Below are 14921 nucleotides of genomic sequence, written 5' to 3' on the forward strand. Positions count from 1 at the left end.
CGTCGAGCACGCCCAGCCAGGTGTGGGTGTGTCTGGAAGTGCGGGAAGTGGAGACACAGCTGGAGGGCCTTCTCCTCTAGAAGGGCTGCCTCGGAACTAACCTCTGCCTGCCCCGCCCTCAACCCTGTCTTCAGAGCAGGGAGCCCAGCTCTAGAGAACGTGGGGAGAACAGAGCTGTCACGCTCGCCACACCTTCTGCTGCCCCTTTTGTACCGCTAGCTTGGCCCAATGTAAAGGAGCCCTCCAAGCCCATCCCCCCAAACTCACCCCAGAACTTGCCTGGGGCTCCCCCACTCTTCAGCCCCGGTCCCTAAGATGGGCAACGACCCACATTCATGCCCTTTAGAGCACGGGAAGCGCTGTGCCACCATTTACACCGCTGCCACTGCCACAAGTGTGTGGGCATCGGAGTGACGTCCCAGTGGGCCTCCCACCCCCTCCTCGCCTGAGTTCCTCCTTCATCTCCCTGGGGCCCCCGCGCCTGGCCTGAGCAGAGGAGGCACCTTCAGCTTCTCGATGGGGCGGGTGACGTTGTACATGTCGATGGTGTTGATGATGATGGCAGGCGTGGTGAGGAAGAAGAAGAGGAGGAAGAGGAAGGTGTTGATTGCGATGAAGCGGGCCCACCAATGGAAGCGGCGGACAGACAGGTGTTTCCTGGGCAGGACGGAGGAGGGAGACGCACTTAGGACCCCGGGTCTCAGCCCTCAGACACAGCCCGTGCTGTTTCCTGCATGCCAGCTGTGGACCGGGCTGCCCTGGTCTAATTCAACCCCGTGCGCCCGCCCACACCTGCAGGAGACAGCCCTGGGCCTTCCCCTCAGTCATACCACTTGTAAAGCCTCTGAATATATCCCATAGGTGAGCCAAAAAAACGATCCGAATTCTTTCCGCAGGAAAAAACTCTTTCCCCAGAGGTTGGGTGCCTTCCACGCTTGTGGTGGGGTGGGTTTGGGGGTGGGCGGAGGCTGTGACGCCCACGAGAGAAACAGCCCAGCGGGGGCCGTGCGCGGGCAGTGAAGCAGGAGGACAGGCCCTGATTCCCTTCGCCGTCCTACGGCCTTCTTCAGTCCCAGAGGAGCTCAAAGGAGAGGGGAGGGACAGAGAGGGCTTACCAAATAATGTCTTTGGGGTGTGGGGCAAGGACAACCCTCCAGTGGTCGGATTTGACGATGGTGGTCACCGAGGACTGTTGGGCCGACACACCGCACTGGATGAACTTGTAATCCTCCAGGATGCTGCGGAGATGTGGGAACAGACAGAGGTCCGGGGGTGAGGACGATGGTCTGGGGTTGTGGGGGGGGGGGCTCATGCCAGGGGCCCGGGGCCGCTGTGGCCATCCCACAGGTAGAGGCTCATCCACTTCCTGGGAATTCTTGGAGACTTGGATATGTCTCTCTCGACCTTGTAAGTGGGCAGTCCCCAAGGCCTAGTCACTGAAGGAAAGGGGCATTAGAGGGAGGGACTGCCCAGGAAAAAAGGGGGCCACACGGTTCTCAGTTCTCTTCCCCTTAACAGTAGTGACAGCACAAAGACCCGCTCTTTCTGTGAGGTTGACAGGAGAGGTACTCATTTCAGCCCCACCTTAGTATCCGTAGCTACCGACTCTTGAGTTCTACACAGTGCATGACGCTGTGCTAATTGGTGATTAACATCGTCTTAATTGCACGGATTACTGAAGACACAACCAAAGAGGGGCGGGTGCTGGCACTGGAGCCTCATCTTTGGTTTTCTAATTCACACATCTGCTGTAATTAAACCTTAGATCCTCTCTACGCAGAGTGTTCTCAGAAAGTCATTGTCTCATGCAGATGTACCGTTTTATATAACACATACACTAACTAGAACACATTCCCTTCCTAACCCTCTGGGAGGAGGACAGGGAAGATAGAAGTAATCAAATTTAATAGATAAGAAATTTGAGGGTGTAAGTGACTTGCACAATTTTGTACACAATTTTTTGCGACTAAACTCTAGCCTGTGCCACTGTTCCTTGGTAGGGTTGGGGTGGGTGAGGACAAATGTTGTGAGTGTTCAGTCTCCCTCGGGGAGAGGAGGGCCCCATAATCCTCAAAAGACTGATTCTGAGGCTCCCATCTATTTGACCCAGTCCTAAGATTCCTTCCAGAACATTCCAGAGTGGCCCTCATCCACTCCCTATCAAGGTGGGGCTGCCAGAGGCTGGTGCGGAGGAGAGAGGAGGCGGTAGGGCTATGAATTAGGGGAGGCTTGCAGCAGGAGAGGAGAAATGGCAAGCAGGGCTTCTCTACCCTCTGTCACTCGTGGTGAGGGGAGGGGTGATGTGCAATGAGGGAGAAATGGGTACCATTCTTGTCAAGGCCTGGAAGAGGAACCAAGAGGTCAACAGCTACTCTGACCACTTCTGTGCTGAAGCAAGAACATATGGGAGTGAGGAGCCCAGGGCCTGGGCGTCTCTGGAGACAAGCTGAGCCTGGCAGCTGGGGGAAGACGGATGTCGCCATGCTCTAGAAAACAAGATGGCGGCTGCCATGCCCATGAGGAGCATGGAGGGGTCGAGGGGAGGGCAGAATATGGCAAACTGGAGGGAGGCTCTCTCTCCTCCTCCCCTTGGCTGGAATGGGGGTGAAAGAGGATGGTTTCAGAGAAGCAGAGGCCCACTGTCAGGGCTGGGCTGGGCACAGCAAGCAGCTGGCCCTGGCACTCACTGCTTTGTCATCCTGGAGTCCTGGAAGGTGACAAAGATCAGGTCCAGACGCTTCAGCCGAACGCGGTCGAGCTCAGCGTTGAACTCATCAGTCAGCTGCTCCTCCAGCTCACTATAATATTGCTCTGCGTCTACCTGGGGTGAGATGTGGCCCTCAGAGCTGGAGCAGCCAGCGTTCCAGGCCTCACGCTTGGATGTGAGCCCTCTCTCCACTCAGGCGGCAGGCCCGAGGTCTTGGTTCCATCCCTGGCTCCCTTTGAAGCCTGGCAAAAAGCTCAGGACCCCAGGTGGGCTCCAAGATCCCAGCTCTAGAAGAGGAAGAGGCTATGACTCTGAAATTAGCTCCCTGCTCTTAGATCTAGGGAAAGCGAGGCGTCGCTGGGGTAAGGGGGTGCCTTTGGACTCGGAGTAGTCCCCAGAGGAGTGACAGAATGTGTTTGTAGCATTTTCAGGAAAGGGGATGATTCTTTTTCTGGACTCGCTAGAGTTCAGTCCTGCCAAGACCTCCTTCTAGCCACGGTGGTTGGGCGATAAGACTGAATCCACTGCTTTCAAATATTCCTGTCCTAGCTCAGTGAAAGCCTGAGGCCTGGGAGCCTATAGCAGCCTGCGGTGTCCTCGCTGGTCCTCCCATCCAAGCCCAGGAGGGGGCAAGAACAAGCCTCCCTGGATCACTCTGGAGGGGGCCCCAAGAAAGACTCCTCTCAATAGGGAGATAGGACGGGTGGAAAGGAAAGCAGGAGCCAGGTGCCGCAGCACAGAGCAGACCTGAATGAGGTCTGTGGCCCCAGGGTGCGGGCAAGGGGCACTGCCCAGAGCCCTGGACAAAGCCTGGAGACCCGGTGCCCTAGCCCCTCCGCTGTGTCCCCCGATGCCCTTGCCAGTTACCTCTTTGAAGCAAACCCAGCACTTGCAGAAGCACAGCCGGGAGCAGGGGTGGATCTTGATCATCACCTTCCCCTTCTTCTTGGCCTTGGCAGTGTAATAGAGCCGGCCCCGCATTGCATGGCGCCTGTCAGCCAATGGGCAACAGGAGAAGGATCTTGTGGTCAGGGTGCCAGCAGAGCCACAACCTCTCCTTCTCTCCCCACCCCAGATTCAGACAGGTCCCGCTACAGCCTCACCTCTGATCATCCAAGTCAATCAGGGTCCTGACGTCGTAGCAGAAGTGGACTCTGGTCACTACGCACCCTGGATAGGCCTCACTGAAGCCACAAACATGGAGGTTGAGCCATTCTGTAGGGCTGGGGACCTCCCCCCTCCCCCCCCACCCCCTACCCAGAGCTACAGCCTACAGGGCTAGGGGCCTCAGCTACCCATGGTTCCTGGTGCTTGGATGGTAGAATCCACCCCTTGCTCCTAAGGCTGAACATCAGGGTTGATCCCTGTTAATCTGAGAGTTGCCACATCTTTCCCAGATGACACAGAACAGGGCCAGGGAGCAGAGCTGGAAATTGCTGCTCATGGAGAGATAATTAGCTCCTGTGGCTAGGAACTCGGGTCACAAAAGTTGCCTCAAGATGACCTGCTCTAGATAACTGCGGTCTGGCAGCTCCCTGGGCTCCACAGTTGGAGGTACAAGGGAAAGGAAAACTAGCATCCCCCATCACACCCATGCCATGCAGAAATTCCCTGACTTCAGAAACCCTGCTCTGGCCCCAACCAGGGCCTCCCCCATTCTGAAAGGTTGATCCTGAGCTGAATCTAGGGTGAGCCACAGCCCCACTCCACCATCCGGTGCATCACTACCCACATGAGGACCCAGGCAGGGTTACCAGGAGGAGGCAATCCATGCCTCAGCCCACCCGACCCACTTACTGAAAATGCTTAATGATGATTTCTGGGTCTTGGATGTCCGTGGGGACATAGGTGATCATTAGTGTCCTTGTGACCTAGGTGGGGAAGGTCAATAGAGAAAGAAGCCTGTGCTCACACAGGACTCCTGGAGTCTGGGTCTTCAGGTGGCCCAGAACCACCTGGAGTAGGTCTTCTACTCCCATCAGGCCGCCTCCTTGCTGGGTAAGCCAAGTGTCAGCTTCCCCAGCCTGTGTCCCTGAGGTCAGCAGGCCGTGGGAAGCTGCAGCCAGGGAAGCTACACCTCTGTTAATCTCTGTGCCCCCCGTGGACCCCTTGCCTTAGACGGCTGTGATCGAGGGAGGAAGAGCCAGAGGCTGCAGACAGGACCTGGGGAAGGACCACAGCTCCATGCCCTGCAAGGGCTGCTCATGGTCTCTTGCTGATTTATGGTCTCCCTGCACCTCCGCTGCTCGATGTGACGTCCCACCTCGCTGGGTCGTCCCTCTCATCAGACTGTGCAGGGGAGTTAGGAGGTGAGCTAGACTCTGGGGAGGGAATGTGGAAGCCCCTCAAAGTCCACATTTTATTCTGTGAGTGGGAAATGTCTTCCTGAGCCATCGCCTCAAGGCGACAGTCTGGTAAACTGTGCTGCAAGAGAGGGGAGTCTGGGCAGAAGCTTCTGGTGGCAAGAAGGAAAGCTGAAGTGGCCGAGTCCAGACTGGTCAGGGGTGCCCAAGCCTCCATGACTGGCAGGCTGAAACATTCGGGATTACCCTTCAGGGGTATGTGCATTTGCATTCTGGGGTGGGGTAAAGTGAATCTGTCCTTTAGGATGGACAGCTTGAAGGAGCTGATCTCGCTTTTATCTGCCATCTTCCCCTGCAGAAGACCCTACCCACCTAGTGGTCCTTCCTGGGATCACCTCCCAAACAAGTGAATGTTACTCAAATCCCTGTCTCAGGGTCTGCTTGGGAGGTAGGATGGGGGAAACACAAACCAAGACAGTGGGGACAACACCGGGGCAGGACATGGGGTCTCTGACCTCAGGGAGATGGTAGAAGGGCAAGGAGCTTGGGCACAGCAAGAGTGGGCAAAGTGGTCAAAATATCTACCCAGAGGGTCAGCAGGGGGCACTGGCCGCTGAGGATGGAGGCCCCCCGCAGGTTCAGGGCTTAGTTAAGCCTTTAGTTTTCTGATGGTGGGGAGGTCCAGGGGTCCTTGGAGAGGGTCCAGGGCAGCAGGGGTGCAAGGGGGAGGAGGCACCTGGGAGCAGCTATTTACCAACTGGTTTGGAAGTGTATTAGTGGTTTAACAGCCCAGACAGATGTGCCAGGTGACGATTCCCAGGGATGAGCAGAGGAGGCTTGCCCTACTCAGGTGAGACCGCCCCCTCCCCCAGGTGTGCAGAACACACCAAGCTAGGATGCCTCTGAAGTATGGGCGTGGGATGGTGTCCAGCTGGGGAGAGCCTCTAGCCGAGAGGGTGTTGTTCTAGTAGCTCTTTTCACTTACTCACCTTGTAGCTCTTCTTGGGCACAAACCCTAAGCAGTGATGAGTCATGAAGAGGAAGTTGGTGACAAAGTATAAGAAAGCGAAGAAGCTGTGCAGCCACAGGAACTTACTCCTGCCAAGAACAAGACACAGGAGGCGTGAGACCCCAACTTCCACCCCACACGGTCTCCCCAGGGCCACCCTCTGGTGCCTCCAGACACTCAGGCACCTTGGAAGGGAATGGAGAAGGGTATGTCCACTCTAACTAATAGAGGCTAACATTGAGTGTTTACTATATGCCAGGCCCAGGGTGGGACTAGATGCTTTGTGTACATTTTCTCACTAGACTCTTGTACCTCATGAAGGTGGTACTGTGAATGTCTTCATTTTACTCGTAGGGAAACAAGGGCTAGAGTGACTGCTCGAGGTCACTCCTAGCTGTGGCAGTGCCAGGAGGTGAGCCCAGAGCTGCAGAAGCACTTACACTCTTCACGCCGTGTCGTGCTGCCAGCGGCTGTGGCTCAGGCCGCCCCCGCCGACCGTGAGGACAACAGGAGGGGCCACCCAGCCTCTGTGGTAAGGGACTCCGGGGTCACACGCAGGCCTGGAGGAAGGTGGGCCTGCAGATTCGGCCCGCCTCCCTGGGGTAGGACGAGTGCTGGCCCTTGGGCTCTGTGCTCACATGATGCTGTCCCAAGGCATCCAGCCAGGATGACTGCTCAGAAATAGGGCCTGCCTTATTTGGTGCAGTTGGAGGAGAGAAAGGCTGCCTTGCTTCAAAATATCTCCTCATCACTGTCTCTGTGCTGGCATTTCACCTAACCGTCCCCATCTAGTTACATGTTTCTCTCCTCAGTGTTCTCAGAGGGGGCAAGGTGACACGGTCCCTAAGGGACATTCCAGCTCTCTGCCAGTATGGATTTACAAACGTTGAAGGCTCTTTGCTGCCCTATTAAAATTCACTTCTTGTTGGGAAGTTGTAGGTGCCACACTTACAACAGTGGCCGGCCTGGGAGAGGCTGGTAAGCTCTGCTCTGGTGTTGCCAGTACCCGGGAAAGAGTTGGTTGAAGGTGGAGGCGAGAGGGTGCCCAACCATTCTGCTGAGTTTGGACTTTGATGGATTTGGAATTTGATGAAGTTTGCAGGGGTGCAGGGGCAGAGGATCAGGGGTGGGGCAAGGGGAGGTGGGGCAGGAGTGTGCAAACCCCACTCACACCTGCCGGAAATGCTGCTTCAGCTTTGTCAGGAAGTAGGCCAAGCCTGGCCATGAGACCTAGGCGGGGCTGATATCTCAGCCTGGACCAGCAGGGCCACATCTGGCTCAGTACAGATTGATCTGGCCACCAACTGGGTTGGCTGATGTTAAAATCCACAGGTTCCTGGACCATGAGGGCTGGAGGGGGCTTAGAGGTCATGTCCAACAGCTCTTCCCCCACCATGGACTAGGGATGAAGCTCAGAGGGGGAGGGTGCACTGCCCCAGACCCAGGGCCGGCTAATGGCAAAGCCGGGGCATGAACCCAGCTCCTGTGGTTCCTTAGTCTCGCTGCTGTGGCAATCAGGTCTGGGCTTCACTCGGTTATATGAGGGTTGACCTGAACTATTTTGTGGGCAGGGAAGCAATACCTTAAACCTCTGCTTACTACAGTAATCCTGTTGGGAGCTGGACATACTAAGCAAATAGGACCATCTTTCCAAATCTTCAGGAGTGACCGGTTTAGGTAGTTCCATCCATTACAGAGATGGGGACACTGAGGCACCAAGAATACTTCCCCACCGAGAGGATGCAACTTCTGGCATCCCACTTGGAACCTGGGTTCCCAAGGAAACCAGGCCTTTCTTATCAGCAGAGTGGTGCTCATGTTTTGGACCCACGCATTGGACCATCTCTCCACGCTAACACCCACCCCACCCCCAAGCCAGTAGAATGGGAGGTAAGAGGATCAGGTACCTACTCTGTGGAGACATTGACAATGGTGGTCCGACCAAAGTGACTATTCCAGTCTGAAAGAGAAGAAAGTTGCTGACCTCAAGCCTGGCACCTTGACTGGTTGGGTGCCAGACTTCAGGGTTCCTGAGTGAGTGCCCAGGGTCTAGAGATGCTTGCCTACGTCCTGGTCTTCCTTCTAGTTCCCCAGAGCTTGTCCCCAGCTTCCAAACAACCCCAGCAGAGGCCTCCTCTCCTCCCTGGGACTGCTGACTGGGGCTCCTCGGCTGTGAAGTGAGACCGAGCGTTGGTGCGGCAACCCCAGAGCATGACTGACTCAGGGCAGACATCGGTGAATGCTTGTGGGAGGGACCCGGCAGCCCCACCATGAGCGGAATGATGAAATTAGCAACACTGTTACCACTGGCAACAATCACAAAACCCAGAACTTCTGAAAATGCATTGCTGCCTCATTCTAACAGAGTAAATCCTTCTGGCTGAGTGTATTAGTGTGCTGGTTTAGACATCTCCAAGTTTTATGAAATCATACTATCATTGCCATACTATCATACTATCATTGCCAACACACTAGCTCTTAGGATGAGAATCTGGGAAGGCAGGGCTCAGTAGTTATTTACTCTGGTGGTGGTATTTGGTAGCATGAGAAATGGGTGTTACCTTGAAGTAACTGAGGTCTACCTCTGGCCGAGGAGAAATAGGTGGAAACCTGAGCAATCAGGGTACACCTGGCTGCCACCTGGGCATTTAAGGTGCTATCCTGTACCACCTAGTTGTATGGCCCTCACACAGCTCTATGTTTGCATTTCCTAGTGAAACCCTGGCTGTAATTCACAGTGCCCACTATCAGGCACTGTGCCAACCACTTGACACGCATTGTCTCTCAATCCCTATGACAGTTGAGGAAACTGAGGCCTGAGGACACTGTGTAAGATGAAATAATTTTTTGGGAAGCAGATGTGGGTAAAAGTTGGGGAACCATGATTTTTCTGTCTTTGAAGCCCAAGCCCTCACCCACCACATTATTGTGTGAAAATTTACCCTGTTATAAGGAGTGTGGATAGATTCCCTATGAGAAATTCTGCATGCTGTGTCCATCAGAGTGGGTACAGAGAGAGATCAGGTCCAGAGATCTTTGCAGTGGGTCACATGTCATAACAAGGCCTCCAGGAACACCTGGACAGGTGCAGTGTGGGGTAATAAACATTCAGTTTTAGACTGAATTACTACTATCTGCCTTCTGTGTGCCAGGCCCTGGGCCAAATTTATACCAAAAGAGGTATCATCTCTGGTTTCCATGTGAGAGAACTGAAGCGTGGGTTGCCTAAGGTCACATAACTAATTTTGAGAAGTGCAATTAAAATTTAGATTCCTAGACGCTCAAGACCCAAGCTCTGTCCTGCCTACTGGGCTGCCTCTTAGGTCTAGTGAGCCGGGCCCGGGACCTGCTGAGCTCTGCCTACCCAGAACATTTCCAGTGTAGTTGATGGGCAAAATGATGCCCAAGGAGGGGATGCAGAGGATAAGCACAAAGACGATGAGATGATACTGGAACATGATGTAGATACGGGCATCGTCTCCACACTTGCTAATCAGATCTTCGTTCCTGGAAGAGACACAGAGACAAGGACATTGCTCAGGAGCCAGCGTGGCTACAACTGAAGTCGGAGGTAGACAGAGGAAAGGGAGAGAAGATGACCACCCCACCCCCGAGTTTTTATCTTTAGAAATATCACCCTTCTCAAAACTTGTCATGCCTGAAATGTATTTCACTGAATTTCACAGGCGTATCAAAGATAGAGGCTACAGATACACTCCTGGGAATCCAGGAGCCCTCTTAAATCAGGCATTTATTTCCTCTTTTATTGCTTCTTCAAACATTTTGAGTGCTCACTATAGCATAGGCACTGAATAAACCATTAGTGATAACAGGATTCATCCTATTTTTCAAAAAGTTGTTCCTTAAATTAAAAAGTGGTACTTAAAGCCCAATGAGGTATCACTCCACACTGCCAGACTGGCCAAAGTTGGAAAGTCGTTGAGGAAAGTGTTGGTGAGAAAGTGCTGGCGAGGGTGTGGGATGCCGGGAGCTCTCTCACACTCATGGGTACTTACTCTGGCACACAGCTTTGGATAAGAGTTGACATTATCTACAGAAGTTGACTATAAGTATACCCTATGACCTAGCAATTCCACTCCTAGGTTTATACCCAACAGAAATACATGCACATGGGCACCAAGGGACATGTAAAAGAATGTAACAGACGCATTATTTGTAACAGTCCCAAACTGGAAACAACCTAATTGTCTATCAAAGGTAGAATGGACACAAGAATTGAAATATATATGTAGTGAAATATATATATAGTGAGCTATATATATCACATTATATGTATGTAATGAAATACCATACAGAGATAAAAATGAATGACCATAGCTGAACCCCACAAACGCAACGTTGAGTGAAAGATGCCAGGCACAAACAATACATACCATATCATTTCATACACAAAGTTCAAAAGTAGGCAATATTGAACTACAGAGTTAGAAGTCAGGATACTGGTTACCTTTGGAGAGGTGGGAGGTGATAGGAGATTGGGAGGGAGAAGGAGGAGGGCTTCTGGGGTCTTGGCAATGTTCTAATTCTTTATCAGGATGGTGCTTGTATAGGCTTTGCTTGTGATGACTGAGCTGGACACATTTTTTGTGCACTTTTCTGTACGTGTGCTATACTTCAATTAAAAAATTTTAAAGCAATACATGCTTATTATAGAAACTTTGGAAAACACAAAAGAAGAAAATCATTCACCTACAATCTCATCAAACCTAAGATAATGGTTATTAATCATTTTGGCCAATTTCCTTTAGTTTCTTATTGTATTGCTGGTTTAACTTGTGACTGTAGTATAAACAGCATTTGATGGATTGCTCTTTTGCTTAGCATTTAATCTTAAGTCTTTTCTGACCATTTTACATTTTGTCTAAATATTTTTATGGCTGCCCAATAATAATGGTGACAATAGCCTCTGTTTGTGGATTACTGCTTCACACCCAGCTCCAAGCTGCACGCCCCCGCCTTTGGTGGATGTGCCATAGTTTACTCACCTTTGCCCTCTGATCAGACTTGAAGGTTGTATGTAACTTCTAGCATTCAGTCCAGGATTCAGATTTATTTTTCAACAATATTACAAAGAGCATATCTTCAAGGCTTTCAATATCACCATTTAGGTAATTATTTAGAGCTCTCAACCTTTTTTTAACTTCAAGCAGTTAAAATACTTCCTGCCTTGGACTTGAGAATTAAATCCCAAGAATGGGGTGGATGAGAACTGGTGAGAAGGGAGAACGGGGGAATGTCCCCTTGCAGGCTTGGGGTGCCAAGATCTGCTCACCTGATAGAAACAGCGTGCCCGAGGCAAGGTGAGAGCCTCCAACCAGGTGGAGGGAACAGAGGGCTGGATGGGACGAAGAACACAAGAATCTCTTTTCTGGGCTGACAATTCCCGCCTCCCCACTGGGCCCATTGCTCCATCTGCACCGGAAGCGCAGGTTATACCCAGCAGCCTATCTTACAGTTCTGAGGGAAGCCTGAGTTTTTGAGTCTGCCTATACATATTCCTCTACTCAATTCTGTTCTCTTCCCACCACTCTTTAAAGTGCCGGCCCCATGACATTCCAGGCATCACTCTTTCTCCTACTCACAATTAATTCTCATCTCTGCTCTAATCGCTTCCTCTCCTCTACCTCTTGCTGGAGACTTGCTCTACCTGTCTCATCTTTAAATTAACATCCATCTGTCTCTACAGACGCCCACACTTCTTCCCTTTCAACTACAGCCAGGTTCAAGTGCTCACTTGCTACTCTTAAAAAAAAAACCCCAAGAAGCTCCTTAAGCATCCACTCCTTCACCAGTTTCCCTTCAAGTTCCATCCAATATCCTTCCTTCCCTGCTCCCACCCACCTCTTGAAAAAGGTGGCTTCCATTCTCTGCCTCTACTTCTTGGACATCTCCTCGTCCTGGAACTGCCCTCCCAGTGGAGACTCAAATCTCCAAAGTCGACATCCTCTGCTGAGCGCTCATTCTACTCAACCTTGTAGGACTAGAGGCTGCAGACCACACCCTGTCTGGACCTCGCGCCTGCCTGGCTTCAGTGAGCCCGTGCCCTGGAGGTTGCCACCTTTTCCTCTTGTCCCAACCATCTCTCCCTTGGGCCCTTTCCCTTGGGTGTCCCATCTGCTCCCATGACTTCAACTATGACGACCTCTGTGCACCCATCTCCCAAGCCTAAATCTCTAGCTCCGACCTTTCTCCTAAACTTTAATCCTGTTTTTCAACAGCTTGCCGGTCAACTCACATGCTCACCCTGGCCCTATGTCATTAATTTCCCAACTCATCATATCTCCTCATCTCCCAACTGGTGGTATTATTACCCTCCCCAGAAACCAGACCTCGATTTCTCCCTCTTTCCTAACCGGGTGGAAGCCAGGTGGAAACAACAACGCATTGACTGTTGTTGCCCCATCATCTCCCTCCCCATGGCTCCTCCGCGTTGTTTCCCTGGTCGCCACCACCTCTCACCTGGACACTGGAAAAACCTTCTTAGCTGCTCGCGTTGCCTTTGGACTCTTCCTACTGCCATTGACCCCTCATGCCCCTGCCTACAAACAGACATCACCTGAGTGTCCTGCTCAAAAGTAGTCACTGGCTCCCTGCTGCCTCTAAATCAAAAGCCAAGATTCTCGGTATGGTAGTCAAGATCCCAGCTGATCCTTCTGGCCCAAGCTTTCATCCCCTCTCTTGCTATGTACTCTTGCTTCTAGCCACACCAGAAGATTTACCATTTCTGGACACTCCCTGCCTATCTCTGCCCCAAACCTTTGCTCATGCAGTCCTTAATTTCTGATGGGCCCTCCACATCACAACAGTCAAAATTCTTCCCATTCCTCAAGGCCTCGCTCAAAACTATGCTTCTTCTGAACCCCCAAATTGGAATTAATTTCTCGCTCTCCCAAATGCCCTTTGCACAGCAATTATGCTCTCCCCATTATCAATTATGTGTAGTGGGTCTTGTTAACCCATGTTTTTCTAACTAGACTGAGTGGGCTTTGTGTGCCGAGACTCTGGCTTCTGCAGGAAAGGGCGGTCATGAAGAGGGGCATGAGAGACTGGAGGTATAGGTTTCTCTTAATAAAAATGTATTTATCCAAGCTTGTGCATGTTTTAAATATTAACAAAGCAAAACCAGAGAAGGTGCCAAGAAATAAAAGTCCCCCTTCCACTCCCCCAACATGTGGCTAAGATTCCCACCCACGCACAAACTAGCTGTATCACTTCCTCGGGACTCTGGTGAATGAGGAACGAAGACGAGAGGCCAAGGCCATGGGGAGTCCTCCACCAGTGGAGCTGGGGCTCACACCCCAGAGGCTGCTGGTCCCAAGCCCAGCTCTGGATTCCCAAGGCCTAGTCATGGTATCTTGTGCCCCCAAAGGGTCCCAGGCCCTTCAACAGGTCTGGGGAAAGAGAGGTGCCCTGGTGTAGCTCATGCGGGTGGATGGGATCTTGCGGCAATGTCTGAATGCTCCCAGCAAGGCCCTTGAATGGTGTGGGCATGGAGGTACATGAAGGAAGAAGCCCTAAGGGCCTTGGCCAAGAAGCAGATGTGCAGGTCCAGGCAGGCCCCTGGCGCAGGCGGCCTCTGGGGAGCACTGAGGCTGCACCCTAAGGCAGGCATCACCAGGCAAGGATGGACCCTGGAGGAGGGGTTGGAAGGACAGGCAGGGCAGGCCAGATGGGGGATATTTAGGGAGAGCCCAGGAACATACAGCGCTCTGAGGTGGAGACAGAGCTGTGTGCACACATGTAAGTGTGTATGCACGTGTGTGTGCATGTGTGTCCACACACGCAGTGGAGGCATGGAGCTCTGACAGGTGTCCGCTCTGCGGAGGCATCTGGCTGGTATGAGGCCATCAGGAGATGACAGGTGACTCGGGGTCTCTAGCCTTGCCAAGTGGGGTCTCACACTAAAGAGATCCAGAAGGTGCGGTGGGCCAGGGGCTGTCCCTCCGTAATGGGCATGGAGGCTGGGAGGGGAAGCCTGCCCTTCTGCCTGGTGGTTTTTGTTTTTTCCATCTAGGCAAATATGAGGAATGATGTTCACAGAAGTAAAGCAAAGAGTACCCGGGAAGGATTTCTTTTTCCTCGTGTGGCCTTCATAAAAGCATTTTTACAGGCATGTGAGAGGGGTCTTTCCTGAGAACTGTGGCAGAGGGAAAATGGGCTGTGGGCAGCGTCCAGTTCCCATTTCACCAACGGAACGCCGGAAGGCGTCCTCTGCCAGGGCCGGGCTGCGGTGGGCAGGGGGAGTGGGGAGTGGACGTTGGGGCACAGAATTTAGGCCCAAGGCCTGGTCCTGCAGGGCAGGAGACCCTGTCCCCACCCTCCCCCAGATAAGGCTCAGGAAGCTCAGGCACTTACTTCATGGTGATGGTGTTGAAAAACCAGGAATAGAAGCCCTGGGGAAAAAGGAGAGAAAGTGTGAGAAAACCCAGCGCTGGGGCATCTGAGGCAGTGAGGCAGTGTCCGGGGCTCCCTCCCCCGGCAAGGTCTGGACTGGAATCGGTGCTGAGGGAGATGTCTTTTCAGAAGTCGGGCATCCTGGTACAGCAAGTGGTGGCTTAGAGGGTGGGCCTCAGACTGGAGGGAGAGAAGGGACTTTGGGGTGGACGTCAATTGCTTTCTGTCTGTCCCTCGTTGCTTCCTTCTGGGAAATGCCCCTCCCCTATGCATGTGGCCTGGTGGACTGTCCATCAAGAAGGTGTCTGCCACCAGTGGTCAGTTGACCAACAGGAACGTGACCCAAGAGGGGCCAAGCAAAATGCTCTTAAGGGGATTGATATGGGTGTTGGGAGAAGGGTCTTCCTCTGAGTTCTTGCAACTTGGTCAACACCAGGCATCCTGGAGGGGCTTGGTGAGTCTTTGATGCCACATGCAGGAGCTTGTC

The 14921-nt window shown here is 52.6% G+C and overlaps 1 protein-coding gene across 1 annotated transcript in view; it reads right to left on the minus strand.

Annotated features, from left to right (window-relative positions):
* TMEM63C (transmembrane protein 63C) overlaps nt 1-14921 on the minus strand; it is a 70013-nt gene that overhangs the window by 14134 nt on the left and 40958 nt on the right. Inside the window, exons 6-15 of the mRNA XM_068559932.1 lie at nt 14396-14433; nt 9384-9526; nt 7931-7979; nt 6000-6108; nt 4505-4578; nt 3811-3891; nt 3575-3698; nt 2688-2821; nt 1116-1238; nt 504-657 (exon numbers count right to left, since the gene is read on the minus strand). Coding sequence (XP_068416033.1) covers nt 504-657; nt 1116-1238; nt 2688-2821; nt 3575-3698; nt 3811-3891; nt 4505-4578; nt 6000-6108; nt 7931-7979; nt 9384-9526; nt 14396-14433 — 1029 coding nt within the window. The remainder of the gene's footprint in view (nt 1-503; nt 658-1115; nt 1239-2687; nt 2822-3574; nt 3699-3810; nt 3892-4504; nt 4579-5999; nt 6109-7930; nt 7980-9383; nt 9527-14395; nt 14434-14921) is intronic.

Source organism: Eschrichtius robustus, chromosome 1 (genome assembly GCF_028021215.1).
Source record: "Eschrichtius robustus isolate mEscRob2 chromosome 1, mEscRob2.pri, whole genome shotgun sequence".
NCBI classification, from domain to species: domain Eukaryota; kingdom Metazoa; phylum Chordata; class Mammalia; order Artiodactyla; family Eschrichtiidae; genus Eschrichtius; species Eschrichtius robustus.